The 19,863-nt window shown below is 41.5% G+C and overlaps 1 protein-coding gene across 2 annotated transcripts in view; it reads right to left on the minus strand.

Moving 5' to 3' along the window:
• Positions 1 to 1,984: 1,984 nt before the first annotated feature.
• The window catches only part of RNLS (renalase, FAD dependent amine oxidase), a 202,494-nt gene continuing 184,615 nt past the window's right edge, over positions 1,985 to 19,863 (minus strand). For both annotated transcript variants that reach the window (XM_015813266.1, XM_015813265.1), the window contains exons 6-7: positions 18,219 to 18,394; positions 1,985 to 2,279 (exon numbers count right to left, since the gene is read on the minus strand). In XM_015813266.1, the coding sequence (XP_015668752.1) occupies positions 2,127 to 2,279; positions 18,219 to 18,394 (329 nt within the window). In that variant the 3' untranslated portion in view covers positions 1,985 to 2,126. The remainder of the gene's footprint in view (positions 2,280 to 18,218; positions 18,395 to 19,863) is intronic.

Genomic DNA, 19,863 nt, shown 5'->3' on the forward strand with positions numbered 1-19,863 from the left:
GAAGTTTAGTGCTTAGCTCTCTGCATCTAGAAAGACTGAAATGAGAGACTGGCAACTGATAAATAATCTTCCTCTGCAAATACCAAGAAAAGATTTAATTCTGTTTTCCCCGTGTGCTCTTTGTCTGCCCAGGTCACTGATCATTTTGCAAATGCTGGTCTGAACAACTCATCTTGTTAAAATACCATTGTCTTCCTCCTCTTTTTATTTGTGTGGGGGTAAGGCAAGGCAGATGGGAAAAGGTAATTTTCTGCCTGCGTAAAACATTCAAGGTGGGAAAAAAATACTAGTCATTTGTGATCATTTGTCATCCTCAGCTCCTGAACAGGACACATGGGTTGACAGTGACTGAGCTTTCCCAACGAGCATCATCGTAAAGTTTTACGCTGACAAAGGCTAGGCTCACTATTCACTCTGCATTAGAGAATGATCTACTCCACTTCTCAGTTGAACACAACATGCTTAAAAAAAACACCTAAAAAGATATTGATTTTTGATACAGATATAAGAATATTGTTTAGAACCACAGCCCTAAACCAGACCACTTTCTCCCCTTGTTTTCAAACTAGATTTACAATTGCAGTTCATTGAATGAGACTTATACTGGGATTTTCAGCTTAAGGCTCAATTACTATGCTAAGAACAGAGATTACCATAGTGAGGCCAGATGCTGAAATACAGTGATTCTTCATCCTGATTATATTCACACTTTCTGGGGATACTTACAAGCTGTAACTCAGCATTCCTGGAAATCAGAACATTTAGTGTACAGAGTTAGCTACTCTCTTTTCCATGGTAGTCTCTGACCACTTGAAAACCTTGGGGTTCACAATCAGAGCACACAATTATCTTGTCAAGAAATACTGAGTTCTTGGAAAGTTCTTGCATTCACTCTCCATTCACTTAAATTTGTTGAAATTAGCAGTTTTGGCAACCCAAATGAAAAGAGAGTATATGACAGTTAACACTACAAGGTAACAAATTCAAGTGAAACACATTTCTTGCGAGAGACACAAATCTGCTTAGAATTCTTTTCTATCCTCTTAATTCTTTCATCTGTACAGCAGAGAGATTTTAAGACTGACCCATTTATAGGATTGACAATGACACATTTTTAATCCCTATTAGAAAGAAATTGGAGCACAATTTTTGCACACGTATTAGGAGGTAAGACCCGTTTTGCTCATTGTTGGAAAAGAAGAACAGGTAGTCATTTGAAATGCAATTGACAGCATTAGGAGACATTTTCTTTCTCTTATGAATTTTGTGAATTCACAAGGGTCTCTGAGAGGCTTTGATTATGGTCTTATATCCAGAAAAATAATTACACCCAGTGCTTTTTTGGTAAAAAAAAAAAAAAAAAAGGTGCCGGAACTCACTCATGTCATACAACCTACCTTGCCTACCCTACAAGGTTCCATCCGGTGCCGGAACTCCGTTCTGGGCATTCTATGACAAAAAAAGCCCTGATTACACCCATTCTACACATTTCCCATTCTTCCACAATTAAATAATAACCAAAATATAGTTTTCGTGAGTTTCTCATGTAATTGTGTAGAAAAGCAATGCCTCCTGCTTGTCTGTAGAAAAATCACATCCAAGGAAAATATCATTTTTCAAAACTTCACAAACCAGAGTCACTCTGTGAGGGAGATGAGTGGTTTCTAAATTTGATATATAAATAAAATAAACGAAAACATCCAGAATGGTAATCTTATCATGTGAATATGAATGGGAAAGCCACCATAGTAGTTCCTTGTGTAGGTCTGGGCTTGCAATAATTAAGGAAATAAGCTAAGATTCCTTCCCTTTTGTTCACACAGTGTGAAATTTTTAGCAATTTAAGGGAGTGACCAGGGAGGAGACATCAGGAATACAGCCATTCTTCATATATTCCTGACACACCATGAAGCCAGAAAAGCTATCACATTAGTGCCTTCATGGAAGGGCTAATAAATAAGCAGCATCCACTTGTCTTGCAATAAATCTGTGTGACATTTCAAGACTTCCATTCTTTATTTTTTTTAAAACAGAGGATGGGTATGGAAAACACCTATTCATTGGTATATCAATGTATAACTCATCATAAAAACGAGCTGATATTCAGAGAGAAAACAATGAAAATCCTACAAACTGGCCTTTAAAGCCTTTACAACACTTATGGCTGAATCTATGCATCCATCTAAATTGGAATGAACAAATCCATCACCTCCACAGATGAGAAAAGGTTTTGTGTGAAGAGTAATTTGTCCTGGACTTCCAGGGAAAGCTTCTGTCACCTGTAATAGAATACATACAAGAATAACCTGTAATGGAATACATAACAAGAATTATACTCCCTAAAGTTCACATAAGTGGTACTTCAAGGAAATATATTAAATGGAAGAAATAACTTCAGCTTTAATAATAACATCTACTAGAACAAATATCTCATGTTTCATGTTTTGCCATATATTGTCAGTGTGTAGGCCAAGAACAGCAAGTAGATTATCTTGGCTAATTAAAATGAATCTAAATTGTGTCAAACCTGGTTAATATAGTAAAGTATTAATAAAGCACTTTAGTTATAAAGTAAAGCAAGGTTTATTGTTGTAAACGTAGATTATAACAATATGCATAGTATACAATAAAAGAAAACAACAATAAAAGAAAATATGTTAATAAAAAGAGATTACATATAAAGAGATTAAAACAAGATAAAGTCACGGCTGTGATAAAGAATTTAAAGAATAATTTTTGAGTTTAAGTGATGACAAAGCAAAAGCAGCAACCTATTATCAGTTGGAAATAAATCTGCAAGAAGATAATTCATCCATTCGAGGTCTAAGCCCTTGAATTAACCTACCATCAATAATTTGATCCTAATCTTATTCTAAGTGAGGCAGGGACAAACATAGTGAATAATGTCCTCCACTTAACTAGCCCGCAAGGACAGTCGTTGTGCAACAGAATGCTTACAAAATCTCCCTTCACATAAGCCACAGGTGTGGCCTGAAGCGAAGGGCTGTAAAAGTCTTTCTCAGCTCTGGTGATATTAAGCAGATACAGTGAGAGAGTTCTATATATTTTTATAGTGATGAAATCAATATGAAACTTTGGGTATCTGTATTGCAATAGCAACTTTATTAGCATCCCTTTCAAAAAACCTATCTTTAACATTTTCTTTGTCCCAAGAGTGGAGTTTCCCAACAGGATATAGAATACATTTGTAGGACAGGCAAGAAAAGTTTGGTTCATTGGTTCCTAGTTGTGGTAATGGAGGAAACAATATTTGGTAAACGTTTACAAATTGGAGAATGGGCTTTCTTCACTTCCAGAATCCCACAAACTCTTGTGCCAGGAAAACACTGTCAATGCTTTAGGACTTCACTGGTCCCTTGGCTAGGCAAACAGCAGAAGGCTTGGCTTGGCTACTGAAGCTCATTTATCCTTGGGAGGTGTGTTCTACATGCTCTAACCTTGGCAGGAAGTTTTGTAATGGCCTTCAGCTGTTTTTCTTGGAGAACTAGTAATGAAAAATAGGTTAACTGTCTGAGCACCAGTGCTACCATAACTTGACTAACTTGATTGAGTTAGGCATGACTGGTTCCATTTGGGTTAAATTTGGAGGGGAGGTAAATTGTAATGATATGTGGGAATGACTTTGAGGGACCAGGTAAAGAAATACCGTTTAGGAAACAGTCAGATAAGAGGAAGCATAGCCCACAGTTGTATAGTGGGTGTAGCAAAAGGTACAAGATGGGGGAAACTCTCCCTAAGTTATTGCGCGCAAAAGTGACAGTGGAAGAATTGTACTTTCAGATTTGCAAAATTGATATCAACCTTACCAGATAAATCAGACAGAAAACACGACCAGATAAGCTAATTCTATTTTATTGTAAAGCTACTTTAACATAATCTTACAAGTCCTAAAGTACTATTCTCCTATCATCACTTCTGCAGTTTGAAAACTTAGCAGTGTGTGAGGGGTCTTTTCTGAGCTCTTGCTCCACCCACTATGTGTGATGGCAAACCTTTTAGAGACCGAGTGCCCAAAAACTGGCCCCGCCCCTGCTCTGCCCCCCCATCCCCCACCCTGCCTGCCCACAAGGCCACTTACCACCTCCATGGCCCGCCAATCGCCCAGGCAGCCCAGCAGCGCCATGGTAGCCATGCCCTCTGCCCGCACCCCGCAGCATCAACTGTGCGCGATGGGGCGTGAGGGCAGAGTTTTGTCCACGCTGCCTTGCTGCCATGTCCTTGGCTGCACTGCTCCGAGTGGGCCATGCTCGGGGGCAACTCTCCTCCAGGGGGGGTGCTGGTGAGGGGGTTGCGGGGGGAGGCAAGGTTGGAGCAACGGCACGTGTGCCCACAGAGAGGGCTCCGAGTTCCACCTCTGGCACACGTGCCATAGGTTCGCCACCACTGCACTATGCTGTTGTGGGCTATGTTCCCTCTTATCTGACCAGTCCCTAAGCAGCATCTCTTTGCCTGGTCTCCCAAGTTCATTCCTACATACCTCTTTTTGGTGTTCTCACAATGTATTAACTCCCTCATTGATCCAGAGAGCACAGATCCTTGGTCTCTTACTTTAGTTTTGATGGAAATTAGAAAATCTTTTGTGATTAATTTTTCCTGAATGTACCTGCTGACTTCAGCCCTCTTCCAAATCACTTATGAAAAAGATGTAGAGGGAAGGAGAGGGAAATGAATGCTTTTTAGAAAAATATAGGACTGTGACAACAATTTTGCAAGCCCAGAAATCTGTCTCTAGTTCTCCCTCCCCCATTTGCTATATATTCCTGCTGTGCAAACTTGTACAGTCAGCATTATTTAAGAAAGAAATTGGAGAGGGAGGAGGGAGAAGAAATAATAGGAAGGAACAGTGGCAGCAAAGAACATGTTGCAATGCACAAGAAGGGGAAGTACAGAGCCCAAACTCAAAGGACGTACATCCTTGATTTTGTAATTCATGCTAAAGGAATGGTTTAAATAATGAGAAATAGCACTGCCTTATTCCAAGCAAAATAGACTTGACATGTTTCTTTCTTTGAATTAATTTTGTTGGGAAAGGAAGGGAGCAGATTCCTTTCAGCATCAATTGGCCTGTTTATGGAAGGAAGAGTACAGTATAAATAAAAAAGGAACATAGACAGCCATTACTGCTGATGCAACTGGAAATAAATGTTTACATGTTTACAGATATGGAATTTGGGCTTTTAAAGAGGACAGATCCACAGATTAATGTCAGCAGGGCAAAAGTGTTGGCTATCTCTTATCAAAGGCATTGAAAGAATTCAAAGGAGTGATATACAAATAGTTTATCTCTCATTAGGCAGATGCTTACAGAAATCTGTCCAGCAAAATGGATTGCAGCTGAAAGGGCAGGCAAACACCAACCCAGTAATTCTTTCTCTTAATCTCAGCTTTCCTTATACCACTCTGTCCCTTTGCTGCTCAAGTGTAGCATAACAATCTCTTCTGCCCCTTTTTTGTGGATAAGCAAACATCACAAATAACTATCAACCAAATGGGAACCATCTTAGTTACAAACATTCAAGTCCAAAAGCAAAGCAATAGATTTACTTATCCAATCGTGCACTGATTTTCTTCTAATCTTTCCAAGCCCATGCAGTTGTGTGTAGCCTATGTCTTTCACTTTTTCTAGGCTGCTTCCCACCATAGGTCTGTTGACTGACCCTTTTGTCTACCCACAACTTATCTTGGTGTTCATTTCCTGTTACCTCTGGTTCTATTTAGACCAGCGGTCCCCAACCTTTATGGCTTGGTGGCCCAGCGGGGGGGGGGGGAAGGGGGAACTGGTCCACAGAAGCAGCAGGCTGGCGCGCACAAGTTGAGCTGTGTGGGTGCATGTGCTGGCAAGCCACTTGTGCGGCCCAGTACCGAACAGGCCAGAATCTGGTAGTGGGCTGCGGACCAGGGTTGAGACCCCTGACTTAGACCATCAATGCCAAATTGTTGCTCAGTGCAGTCATTATGGGGCATCCATAGGGAAGCAGAAAAATTCCAGATAATATCCGTGTGATCAAAGCCTGCCACAAAAAAGAGAGGGGGTTCAACCATGTGTCTGTAGATGCCATCTTGACTTTTTCACTCCACCCCTTTATAGGCATCCAAATTAAAGCATTGCAAAAAGATTCAATTATCAGACTTGTAGCCCACCTTTTCTCCAAGAGTTCAGATTAGTATACATAACACTACAGGGAGTCCTCAACCTATGACCATTTGTTCAGCAACTGTTTTTTCCTTATACTATAAGGCATTGCTAAATTGCAATGTTTAAAGTTGTAGCTGCTCCAAAGATATGTGCAGCAACATAGCAGCCTAGGTGCCATATACAAAAGATGTATAGGCTAGTTAACTTCAAGAGGAATTTTTTACTCAGCTGCATTAAAAACTAAGAATTTGAGGAAGCATATAGAACAGAAAAAAGAATGAGTCAGAGTTGGAGGGGAGGCACTCTACCTGATTTCATCCAATTTTGTAAACAGTACAAAGACAAAAAACCTCAAACGGCCAACTTTCTGTTTGAAGACCTCAAGTGGGGCAGATGCTTACATATCCTGCCTCGTGCATTACTTTTATTCTGTAAAGTTCTCCTCTCTCTTTTCCAAGATCTCACTGACTCCATCCAACCACAACTTTTTTAGTCATCCCCTTTCTTATAACTCATTTCATCTTCCTCCATATAATATTTGTTTTGCAATGTCATTTTCTCTATACATCTAAACCAGAGTTCCCCAACCTTTCTGGTTTTGCGGACCAGTCTGGGGGGGTGGGAGCAGCGGCACAGGAAGAGGATGGTTCCGTGCAAGTGGTGGGCAAACGCAAGCACAACTCCATTTGCGCAAGTGGTATACACGTGCACCCATCACTTGCGCAAAATGAGCGTGCGCATGCACACGCTTGCCTACTGCTCATGCAAGTGAGGATGCCTGCATGTGCACGCTCACTAGCCACTTCTACTGCTTGGTTCCAAATGGCTCAAGGCCTGGAAGTGGGCCTCGGCCTGGGTGTTGGGGACCCCTGATCTAGTGTAAAACATCCATGTTTTATAATAATAATAATAATAATAATAATAATAATAATAATAATAATAATAATAATAATAATAATAATAATAATAATAATAATAATAATAAAGTTGGAAGGGACCTTGGAGGTCATCTAGTCCAACCCCCTGCCCAGGCAGGAACCCTACACCATTTCAATGTTACTAATTACTAATCAATGTTGCATTCAATCAATATCCATGCATCATCCATTCGTTCTTAGCTCAATGTGATGTAAATCCAATAAATGTAGTGTTGCTTTCTTCAACAACAAAAAGTATGTTTTTTCCTTATGGAAGCCATCATATTATGTCCCTCCCTACTTCATCTGCTTTTTTTCTATAATAAAACCCCCAAATCCTCCTTTTGTAGATCATTGTTCTGACATCCCTTCCCCAAACCTTTACAAAACTTCCTACATGTGTATTTAAACAATGCCTTGAAGCAGACCCAGTACTCCAGATGAGATCTAATCAATGAAGATTAATTCGGTATACTTAGTTCTTCTGACTTGGAAAACATGATTCTACTAATTGAAGGCTCCAATTACATTTTCTTTTGCAACCATAGCATGCTTTAATGTTCAGCTTGTGATAAAACTACAATCCTAAGTTCCTTCTTATATATACCAAGATCAGGTTAGGTATCCTCCATCCTATGCCTACTTCTCTTTTTGTGTATGTGTACACACTTAAGACTCTGTGTTGTGACGTTTAGCCCATCACTGGCAAAATAATGATATCTCATTTTGTAAATAACTTGTCTTCCTAGTTCTTTTTTACTTCTGGAGCTTTTGTATGTTTGGATTTGGAAAAAAAAGACATAACTTGACATTTATAATTTCTATTAATATGAAGAAGGGCTATCAATAACATTTGCTGCTACTACCGTGTATAAGTTGTCATTGACTTCTACGACATAAACAGAACTATTCCTCTGAGTGTTACTGTTCACATAATTCTTCATTTCTGATCACATTCTGGGAAGAGCTGGTAGCAGCTACAAGAACCTGGGGCTTACTTTGTTGCTACGAGGAAAAATGATAAACTCTCCCTTGGGATGACCTTAGCTCCTGGTGACTTCTTGTTCTCTTGGTAACAATTCATTAGTGATTTGCTAGAGTAATTGTCTTCTTTTAAGAAGGGTGACTTCCCATTATTTCCTACAGATGTAAACTCCAGTCAAAGTAATAACCAGCTCCAATCCATTTAACCTCTTAAGGTCAGCCAGGATTGGCTATGTGCTGACAAATCAGCTGGTTTGCTTAAAGGAAGAAATTTTCCATCTCAATAGTCAAAAGGTTTAGATGCTTCTCTTGCAAACAGAAAAGGTCTGTCGGAGGGCCAAAGGATAAAAGCAAGACCTAAAAGAATTATAGTGATCATAATAGATTAGCAACAGCAGCAGAATTTTACAATAGTTATCATTACAGAAGGCAGAATCAATTACAAAATTATAAACATATTATAGCAGAGGTCTGCAACCTTGACAACTTTAAGACTTTTGGATTTCAGCTCCAAGAATTCCTCAGCCGGCTATGCTGGCTGAGGAATTCTGAGAGCTGAACTCCACAAGTCTTAAAGTTGTCAATGTTGCAGACCACTGTATTATAGGTTATATTCAGGTTACTGCCCTTGTACAATTCACTATTCATTCTTGCTCCTCTAATGCCAGAACACTCCAAGATTCAAGCCCATCCTCACCACAGAGGTTCCCTCCTAGGTGCCTAGGCCAACTTTTCTCTCTCAACTTAACCTACTTCACAGAATTGTTGCTGGGTAGGAAAATAGTAAGAGAAATGCTCCTGAATGAAAAGTAAGATATACATCTAATATATATACACAAAATGCTATAGGATTATTGTTTTCAACCAAGCACTGAAATTAAGGACATATATTGATGATCTCTTAGGCTCCAATTATCTTTAGACACATTATGCAAAATATTTAGCTGTCTAGGGAAGGTTGAGAAAAGCGGAAGTAAAGAAAAGAAGGGGACAGTCAGTATTGAGGTGGATAAATGTTCCAATATTTTGAGCAGTATTCCAATATTTGAGGAGCTGCCGCAAATAGGTCGTCCTATTTTCCAAAGCACCAGAAGATAGGGCAAGAAGCAATGGATGGAAACTAATCAAGGAGATAAGCAACCTAGAACTAAGGAGAAATTTTCTGACAATGAGAACAATTAACCAGTGGAACAGACTACCTTCAGAAGTTGTGGGTGCTCCATCGTTGGAGGTTTTTAAGAAGAGATTGGACAGCCAGTTGTCCAGAATTGCATAGGGTCTCCTGCTTGTGCAGGGGGTTGGACTAGAAGACCTCCAAGATCTTTCCAATTCTGTTATTCCATTAAATTCAGTTATAATGGTAATGAATGCATCGTTGGAAGACCCCAAAAACCAGTTTAGGGACAGATTGTCATGGAGAAAATCTATGCGGCCTCTACGAGTTGACACCAACTTGATGCATATAACCAATCAATCAATTTATGATCTCTGAAGTTCTGAGAAAGACTTGCATAGCTTGGCACAAAATTCCAGGATCTTGGGACCTATTCACCTATTCTAATAGCTGGATCCCCCACTAAATCAGCTAGTCCTGAGTCCATGACAAACCAGCGTATTTACTCCCAGCTACCTGGATGAACTGCACTGCACAAATGACTGAAGCATTCAACTTTGAGCCAAAGAAAGTATGGACTAAAATGGGTTTTGTTATTTAATATGCATGATTTGTTTAAATGTAAAAAGTAGATACTGCATTATATTGTTGAGATCATAGGAAGCGGGGATATAGAAATCAACTGTTTTCATTCCTGCTGTCATTCGGAGAAAAAATTCTTACATTGCCTTCCCATCTGCTGCACATCTTTTTTTTTTTAAATCACTTATACACACACAAATATGCATTGTGACTACAACTTTAATTAAATCTAAAGACGCTTTAAACAGCATATCTCAGATGTCCCCCACATGAGACACACATTTTGCCTACAGAAGATTCTAGGTTCAGTTCTGCCAGTTCTAAGTCAGACTGGTGAAGTTCGGAGAAAAGATACCCTGCAGGTCTGCTGACAGTTTGGGCAGAATTCAGTGTGGGCAGGACTAAGCTGTAAGGGCTAAAAATATCACATACAAGAAACACTTATTGGATTGCAGTTTAGGTCTATGTAAAAGCAATGATGACAATCCTTGCTATGTCTATATTTTAATATCTATGCTGTGAATTGCAGTGGTTAATGTTTGGCTTCCAGGTGTAATTCAAGGTGCTAGTTATTATATATGGCAAAGGGCACATATATCTGAAAGACTGACTATTCTTGTAATGTCTGTCTGTTTTATGCAATCCCGCACAGTTTGTTTGCTTTGGGTCCCACCAATTAAGCAATCATTTAGTGGGACCCAGAGGATAGATGGATGTTCTGTTGTGGAATCTGTTGTTAGAAACAATTGTAGATCTCTGTGACCCTTAATTATCCATCTTCAAGCACTCTTTAAAAAAACTAACTTTTTTGCGGGCCTTGGGTTGGATATATGGAAGAACTCTAGGAATTTTAAGGAATTTGGATGTTTTCTTTTTTGCTTGCAGAATGGACATAATTTGTATTGCTAGAGTCATTTTGTATTTATTGCTGTTACAAATTTTGTAAAGCTGTTCAGAGTTGTCTGGATTGGAGCAGCCAAATAAACCAATAAATAAAATATCAATTGAACTATCCACTAGGTCACCAGGATTTTCTTCCTGGTTAGTTATATATAGTAACACACTCTTCAAAGTATTTGTGAAGTGAGGAGGGTGCCTTCAAATCATTTTTTGAATCCTAACAACTGCCTCGTCTAGCCTCTACACTATTCTTCAGAAGTGGTTTGCCATTGTTCCTTTCCTAGGGCTAAGAGAAAGTGATTGGCCCAAGGTCACCAGCTGGCTTTGTACTCCAAGGCAGGACTAGAATTCAGTCTCCCAATGTCTAGTCTGATGCCTTAACCACTATCCAAAACTGGCTCTCTCTGTGAAGTTATAAAAATTGATTTGCATTTCCCATTTAGGTGACTGCTTATCCAGTTTAAAGAGATCCTTGCAAAGCTCTTGATAGATACTATTAGTTTTCTTTTCTCTGAATATATGGTATCATTGACACCTTAGCCAGTTTACTACATGTCCTGAAGTCAAGAAAATTTATGAACAGATCCTTCAAGGTTTACATTTCATTCTTTCTTCCCCTGATATAATTGCCCATTCTGTTTTTAACCAGTTAGTGAGACATTAAAGTCTTCTTAGATAATGGCTTTTAAGTTTAGTCAATAACTTTTCATAGGAACGTTTGTCGGGAAATTTTTGGAAATCCAAGGACACAGCACTGATACAGTCACATTCATCCTAGATGCCTGCCGATATTCAAACATTTTCAGGTGGAGTGGGATTTATTTTTTTATAAAATTCATATTGATTTTCCTTCAGCAAAGCTTGTTCCTCTATATACTTAACTATTTTTTCTTTGATGATCTTTTCCAATTAGCCAGAAAAGACTTTGAGCTGACCACTCTATCATTTCTCAAGTCTCCTCTTGGTCCCTTTTTGTTAAAATGGCTTCTTTCCAGTCTTATTTCATTGAGGCCAATTTGAGGGACAAGTTGTATATCTTGGATAAGTGGTCAGCAATTTCTAATGTCAGTGATCTGACGAGTACACTCTTTCTATGTTTGTAAACTCATATTTTATTGTTAGAGATGACCATTCTATTTGTTTTTAAAAATGTACTCTTTTCCAGAACAAAATTCTTATTACGGGTAATCCTCGACTATGCAGCTCTAAAAAAAGTGACTTTCAACTGATCCTCACACTTATAATCATTGTAGCATCCCCATGGTCAACTTGGTTACTTGGCAACTGACATGTAGTTATGATGGTTGCAGCATCCCAGGGTGATGTGATTACCATTTGTGACCTCAGGGGGCTTCTGACAAGGAAAATCAATGAGGGAAGCTGGATTCACTTAATGACTGTAAGACTTGCTTAATGACCATGGCAAAAAAAGTTTGTAAGATTGGGCATGACTTCAACAACTCTATTGCTTAGCAATGGAATTTCTGGTCCCAATTGTGGTTGTAAGTTGAGGACTACCTGTACCATCAAATAATTCACCTGCTCATTTTAAGGGAATTTGCTTTGCTTACTGCAATAATACTAAATTTAGAGTCAGTAGGTGCATTACTAAAGGCTTTTCCCAATCTGGCTATGTACTTATCTTTGGGTTGGCAAAATATGATATAATTCTGTTTCAAGTCACTGCAGTTACTTGATTTGCCTCTGAGGTAATGGGAAGACAAAACAACAGGTTTGACCCTCCCTGAGGCCATCTTAGGACAGTGTCTGAAAAAGACAGAGAATTCATTTTTAATTACCTACAGTATTAAGTATGACTTAAGTCTCCTGCCCTCCTGGACTAGGACAAATTGAAATCACTGCTGTGGGGATGTGGGGATAAAAGAGAGGTTGTCAGGGCATGTTCCTCCTGGGGTTAAGTGGGGAAAAACCCTGGGTTACAACGAGAGGGCAAGTGGTTTATTATCTTGTGAGGTTTCTTAAACACCAAACAAAATAACAGTATGAATTTTAAATCATGGCTGTTGTTTTTCAGAATTGTCTCTGTAAAGAACAAGTCTTTATGATTTCCAATTTTTAGGCCAGGGACAAGAGAGAGAAACTAGAGTGGTAAGCCTGACATCTGTAATTCAGTTGCACTTTTAAAGAAGTCTTTGAGCCAGAACAGACAAAGCAAAACTAAACAACAATGCAAATCCAAAAAAGTCTAAAGAGGAAAATGTATCATTGTTGGATTATTTCCTTCACTTTCCTTCTGATATTTTTAACTGCTTTTTTCCCATTTATTTTGCTAACTTCTACACTGATTGTGTATGCTAACACTTTTTTTGGTGTACTGAAAACAGCAAAGTTTGCTTGGTACCACTGAAAAAATGTTCTGTATTATTCTCTTTATTTCTCTCTAGCATAAGTTCTAAAACTATTCCAATTCATCTGGCATTTCCTCTAGTTTTTTTTTCCATTTCAGCAGTGGTTCTCAACCTTCCTAATGCCGCGACCCTTTAATATAGTTCCTCATGTTGTGGTGACCCCCAACCATAAAATTATTTTCGTTGCTACTTCATAACTGTAATTTTACTATTGTTATGAACCGTAATGTAAATATCTGATATGCAGGGTGTATTTTCATTGTTACGAATTGAACATAATTAAAGCATAGTGATTAATCACAAAAACAATATAGCAATGCTCGATAGAGAAGCTTACTTTTCCTTGCTCAAAAATGTTGGGAGGGAGGGAAGGAAGGAAGGAAGATTGAAGGGGAAAGGAAGGAGATGGAGAAGGAAGGAGATTGAAGGGGGGAGGTGCTGCCAAGTACGTACAAGCAGCTCCGCACAATTGCCCGGGGAGGGGGGGAGGCTCTGGTGGACAGCCTGGTGGAGAGCCAAGCAGCAGCACATCCGGGGCCTCGGAAGCTGCGCGGAGGATCTGCGCACCTCGGAGCTGCCAGCCGCCCTCTCACACCCAACCTGGAGCCCCCCATCCTCATCCCAGCACCTCTTGCCCTCTCCCAGCCGCCCCCCGGGACCTGCCCGCCCCTCCAGCCATCATAGCGGCGGGGTCGCGGGAGCCCCTTTCTACGCCGTGTAGCCCATCGCACGCGAGAGGGGTGCGGCTGGAGCGCCAGCTCCCGCTCGGAAGGCGCCGCTTCTCCCCTCCCGGCCTGGCTGGCTGGCCTCCGACGCACATGCGGGCATCGCCGCCGCCTCGCCCTCTTTCCCGCCCCCTGGCCGCTTCCGCTCCTGCCCGGCAGCCCCATGGCCGCACCGGGCACCAGAGGGCCGAGGCGGCCTTTGACGGTGAGGGAGGCGGCTCGGGCGGCGCGGGGGAGACTCCCGCGCGGTGCGGAGGGCGGCCGGGGGTGGAGCGCGGCCGGGCAACCAGGAGGCATGGAAACCGGCTAGGCGCCGCAGCTCAGCTTAGCTGGCAGCGGCGGCAGCGGTTTTCTCGCCATTCTCCTCTCCTTCCTCCTGCTGCCCCCAAAGCGGCTCGGGCGGGAGCCGGGAGGAAGTCTGGTGCCTGGGGGGAGCAGCCGGGCTGGCAGAGGGGCTGGCGGGCCGCACGGCACCAGCCCCCACCGCGGCTCCATTGATGGACGGAGGACCAGGCTGGGCAGTGCGGGGATGGTGGCAGCGGCGGCCGCTGCTACATCATCGGGGGTCCCCGCTGCCCCCGCGCTGCCCGGCCTCACCCTCTGCCCATCCGATGGAGCCGCGGTGGGGGCTGGTGCCATGCAGCCCGCCAGCCCCTCGTCCAGCCTGGCTGCTCCCCCCCAGGCACCCCTCTTGCCCCGGCGCCCGCCTGAGCCGCCTGGGGGGCAGCAGGAGGAAGAAGGGGAGGAGGAAGAGAAGGGCAAGGAAGCCGCCACCAGCACTGGGCCCCAGGAGGCGGCTCTCCTCTCCTACCTTTGCTGAATCTCCTTCTTCCTTCCCGGCAGCCTGGACTCCAGTGGGCCTTCCTAGCCACCGAGTCCAATGGTCGAGCTGGCTAGGGATTGCAGCGGCTGGTCTCCCTTGGGCCGCGGCTTGCGGGAGGGCTGGCCTGCTCAGCGGAGCCGCCAGTGGGCCGCTCCCAACAGGGATCCCGGGGCTTCCCCGGGCGGCTCCAAGGCCACGAGGCCCTGGCCGTGCTTCTCCCAGGGGGTGGGGCACCCGGGCGCAGGGCCAATCAGGAGCCCTGCAGGAGGTATGTCCGCCTGAGAGAGAGAGAGAGAGAGAAGGGAAGCGAAAGTGCCTCTCTTTCTCTCTCTCTCTGCAAATGGCGGAGGAGGCCGTGCGGAGACGGATGCGGAGTGGTGTCTCGGTTCCTAAGACCATCGGAAATATGTGTTTTCCGAGGGTCTTAGGCGACCCCTGTGAAATGGACGTTCGACCCCCCAAAAGGGTCGCGACCCACAGGTTGAGAACCGCTGCATTTCAGCAACAGTGAAGTTGCTTGACAAAGATATCCACTGCAGTTTGGTTCATCTCTTTTGTCTTTGAACACATTTACATCCTCTCTTTTACATTACTAGCACCCTAAGGCAGTAAACCATAATCAAATACAATAATTAGAAACATAGAAGTCAGATAAACAGCATAACAACTGAAAAAGCACCCACTCAAAAGTAATCTCTCTTCTCCACTCAAGAGTATTCATGCACAAAAGTTCTTTTTGTGTGCACATCTCTGAAAATTAAAATACTTTGTCTGGGAAAGATATTCCAAGCTTCAGGACCATAACAAACCATTATCCTGTCCCAGGTATTCTCCAAAGGATGCCTGTCTACAAGGAATAGCTGCATATAGGCATTATAGAGAGAAATCAATCCGTTATATATCATGGAGCAAAGGCCAAGGGACTTAAAACCTCATATCAACACATTAAAATGGACTCCAACTTGGCACCAGTCAGAATGGACATCACAAGTTCTCTGTCTATTCAGCTGATAGATTTATTATTTTGCCTAAGACAGGTCACATTACAGCAATTTAAAACATTTTGATCATGGAGAGAGTACAAGTAACATTGTGGCGGAGTTATTGAAGCAAGGCCAGCAGAAATTATTTTCTCGTTGGAGACTCACAAAAGTGATTTTGGATCTGGTCATCTGTCATAGGCCAACATAATTTGTTGTGAAAATAAAATGAAAGTAAACTACTGCAAATTCTGGAGAAAAGGCAAAATATAAACCCAACAGATAAATAAAATGAAATTATGTCAGGGAAGAACCAAACAAATCCAAAACAATAGATCCAACACAACTATAGTTATAAGCAGTGGTAGAAGATGATGGTACTAGATTTGTTCCAATGGGAATCTAGAATTTCAAACATGTAGATGCCCAAGGTCAGAGGTCCCCAACTTTTACAGCTTGGTGGCCTGGTCAGAGAGGGGGGAGAGGGGAACCTGCCTGTGAGTCACAGAAGTCAAGCTGCGCGTGCGTACCGGCCTGTTGCTCACACAAGTCGAGCTGCGTGCGTACACCTGTGTGCTGGCCAGTTGCTTGCACGTCCCAGTTCCAAACAGGCCATAGCCTGGTAGTGGGCCACGGCCTGGGGTTTGGGGACCCCTGCCTTAAGTTATGTAGTGAAGAAAAATGTGGAATATTTAAATGATAATTTGCTAGGCTTTAGTCTCCCAAAGAAGCCCAACTGGAATGCTTGATATCTTCCAGCTGCCAGAGGGTGTTAGTCTAGGACAGGAGTGGGGAACTATGGCCCTTTTATGATCTGTGAACTTCAACTCCCAGAATTCCTGAGCCAACCATGAATTCCTGAGCATGGCTGGCTCAGGAATTCTGAGAATTGAAGTTCATAGATTGTAAAAGGGCCATTACACCTTGCGTCATGGATGAAGCAAGGTAATAACCAGGTGGAACATTGGAGGTGGAAAAATTGCTAGAAGAAGCAGAGCAAAATGACAGGTGGTTCTAGTGGGCCCAGTGGCAGCTTCTGTTCTTTTTAGATGGTCCCAAATCTCCAGCTTCAAATCATGCTACCTCCATGGGAATGTTACAAGAAATCTTTGCTTAACAACCACAACTGGGACCAGAAACTTGGTTGTTAAGCAAATTGGCTGCTATGTGAAACTGTGATTGTACTTATGATCTTACTTCAGCTTTCCTTTGCTTTACAGAGTAGGGAAGCCATAATGCAAGATTGGTCATAAAATTATTTTTTCATCACTGCCATGTCTGTGAATGGTTGTGATCTACCTCTACTTGCTTTGGTCTCTCAATGTAAGAGCTATCTTTTTAATTTCCCACAATGTCCCTGACACAGTTACTATGTGAGAAATGGAAATAACCACCTTCCGTACCATTAGTGCCAAATGGAATATGAATACAGGAGACATTCAAAAGACATACCAGAAGTCAATTTTTCAAGACCCCCCCTGAAATAGAGACAAAGTTATTCTACAAAGTTGAACAGTAGACATAAGAAAGTCAATTTCCATAGAGTGCATATTGAAGTTGCTTCCAAAGAATGAGGCAATGATTATCAGGTGGGATTCTTTTAAAAGGGTATTGTATAAATTCATGAAGACAAAGCCAACAATGTCAACTTGCAAAAATGGATATATACTAGCTGCTGGGTCAGAAGTCATGTGCTTCAATATAATATCACAAACACAACAGAAGACTAGAATTGCCCTCACCCATTGCTTGTGTTCTACCCAAAGACATCTTGATAGTCATTGTGGGAAATAGGCTGCTGGTATGAGAACAAGCAATGATTTGATTTTGCAAGACTCTTTTTATTTTCTATTTCAGCTAACACTGTTATCTTCTAGGTGTTTTTTGTTCCCAAGGTTTAAAGATAATCTTTTATTGTTATTGCTATTTTTACTTGCTCTTTAGAGTTTGATTTTAGACTATGATTTAATACTTCTTATTTTAGTATGCTGTTAGATAATGTTTATTAATACTGATTGCTCAAAACTATCTCAAAATAAAGACTTATTCTTTACACTGGAAAGTTCTCTGTTCTTTTATGCCACCCAATTGTGTTCTTGACAACTTTTTCAAGAAAACTTTCTGTTGATGCTTATATCCTGCTCCACTTATGGCAATGCATAGTCCAATGCACAGTAATGTTTGCTCTTTGGCTTATTTTGATCCCATTATATCAGATATGTGTTACTCTTTGAGTAATTATTTAATATTTCAATTTCTATTCCACCTTTTTTAGCCATAGGCCTCCTGGGAACTACACATTACAAAACAAAGAATTGTATAAATGAATTAAATATGCTACATTTCCTGAGAGTCCCTCTCTTATACAACTGTAGGAGCTTTGTGCTTATAGTTGGTCACCCTTGTTTTATCAAGACACTAATGAAGACACAATAACAATTTCCAGTTCATTCTGAAGGAATTAGCCTTCAACTACTCTTCCAAAGCATTTAATACATTATTCTCAACAGTTACTGAGATGTGCGGAAATTAAAATTGCCTACTCTGAATGAAGTATAATTGGCTGGTAACTGATTTATACATTTTAGAATCATTGGAAGGGACAGAGTAGATTATCTAGTCCAACTTCTGATCAAGTACAAATTTACTATTGTAACCTGTTATTACCTGAGAATATCTCCACTTCTGGCATTTGATACTTGCTGGTTCAGGCAAATGAGGCATCACAGCTTTCAATTCATTTATAATCAACTGCTGGACCTTTTCTTTGTCCCATTCCAAATGTTCAGTTCCAAAAGACACAGTGGTATGAACAACAACAGATGGACCAATGTCAGGTGATTCTGTAATAGACAAAGCAGATGTAATAATAATAATAATAATAATAATCATAAAGTTGGAGGGGGCCTTGGTCATCTAGTCCAACCCCCAGCTCAGGCAGGAAACCCTATATCATTTCAGACAAATGGCTGTCGAGTCTCTTCTTAAAAACTTCCAGTATTGGAGCATTCACCGCTTCTGGAGGCAGATTGTTCCACTGGTTAATTGTTCTAACTGTCAGGAAGTTTCTCCTTAGTTCTAGCTTGCTTCTCTCCTTGATTAGTTTTCATCCATTGCTTCTTGTCCTGCCTTCAGGTGCTTGACTCCCTCTTCTTTTTGGCAGCCCCTGAGATATTGGAACACTGCTATCATGTCCCCCCTCGTTCTTCTCTTCATTAAACTAGACATACCTTATTCCAGCAACCATTCCTTATATCTTTTAGCCTCCAGTCTACAGTTGGCATCAACAACATCCCTCCTTATGGATCTCTTATGTTCAAAATTAAACAATTTAAACAAGGATATCTCTTCATCTAGGAAATGATGATAACTAAGAAAAAATTACTGCTACTGCTCATGAGATTTGGTTAGACTTACCGGTCCTCAATTTACAACCACTCATTTAATAATGGTTTTAAGTTATAAAAGCTTCAGAAAAAGTGACCTATGATCTGTCCTCAAAATTATGATTTTTACACCACCCCTATGACCATATGATCGTAATTCAGGCTCTTCGCAACTGGATCACATTTATGATAATTGCAGCATCTTGCAGTCACATGATCACAAATTGCGACCTTCTCAGCTGGTTTCCAACAAACAAAGTCAATTGGAGAAGACAGGTTTACTTAACAACTGGGTGATTCATTTAATAACCATGTGATTATCTTAACAACTGCATTGTTTAGTGATCAAAATTCTGGTCCCAACTGTGATTGTAAGTCAGGGACTATCCCAGTGGTGGGATTCAGCCGGTTCACACCACTTTGGCAGAACCGGTAGCTAATTTTTTGTTGCCCAGGCCCAGAATGAACTTCTGGAAGCAGCATCCACACAGAGAACCGGTTGTTCACATATTTGAATCCCATCACTGGACTACCCATATACGGTGTTCTATTACAGAGGATTCCAAGTTGCCTAAACTCCAATATGATAGGAAAAAGAAATAAAAATAACAAATGGCAATGTTGTAATTATTTTTTTGTTGTTGTTTTGAGTCAAATTCTTGGTAAAATTTTTCTTGGTAAAATTTTTCAAAGTGGTTTGCCATTGCCTGCTTCCTAGAGCTGAGAGAGCAGGACTCAAATTCATTGTCTCCAGTTTCTAGCATGATGCCTTAACCCAGTGGTGGCAAACCTATGGCACGTATGCCAGAGGCGGCACTCAGAGCCCTCTCTGTGGGCACGCGTGCTGTTGCCCCAGCCCCGCCTCCCCCTCTTCACCAGCAGCCCCCCCGGAGGAGAGTCGCCCCTGGGCGCAGCCTGTGCGGAGC

This window comes from Protobothrops mucrosquamatus, unplaced genomic scaffold (genome assembly GCF_001527695.2).
Source record: "Protobothrops mucrosquamatus isolate PMUCROS unplaced genomic scaffold, P.Mucros_1.0 scaffold149, whole genome shotgun sequence".
NCBI classification, from domain to species: Eukaryota; Metazoa; Chordata; class Lepidosauria; order Squamata; family Viperidae; genus Protobothrops; species Protobothrops mucrosquamatus.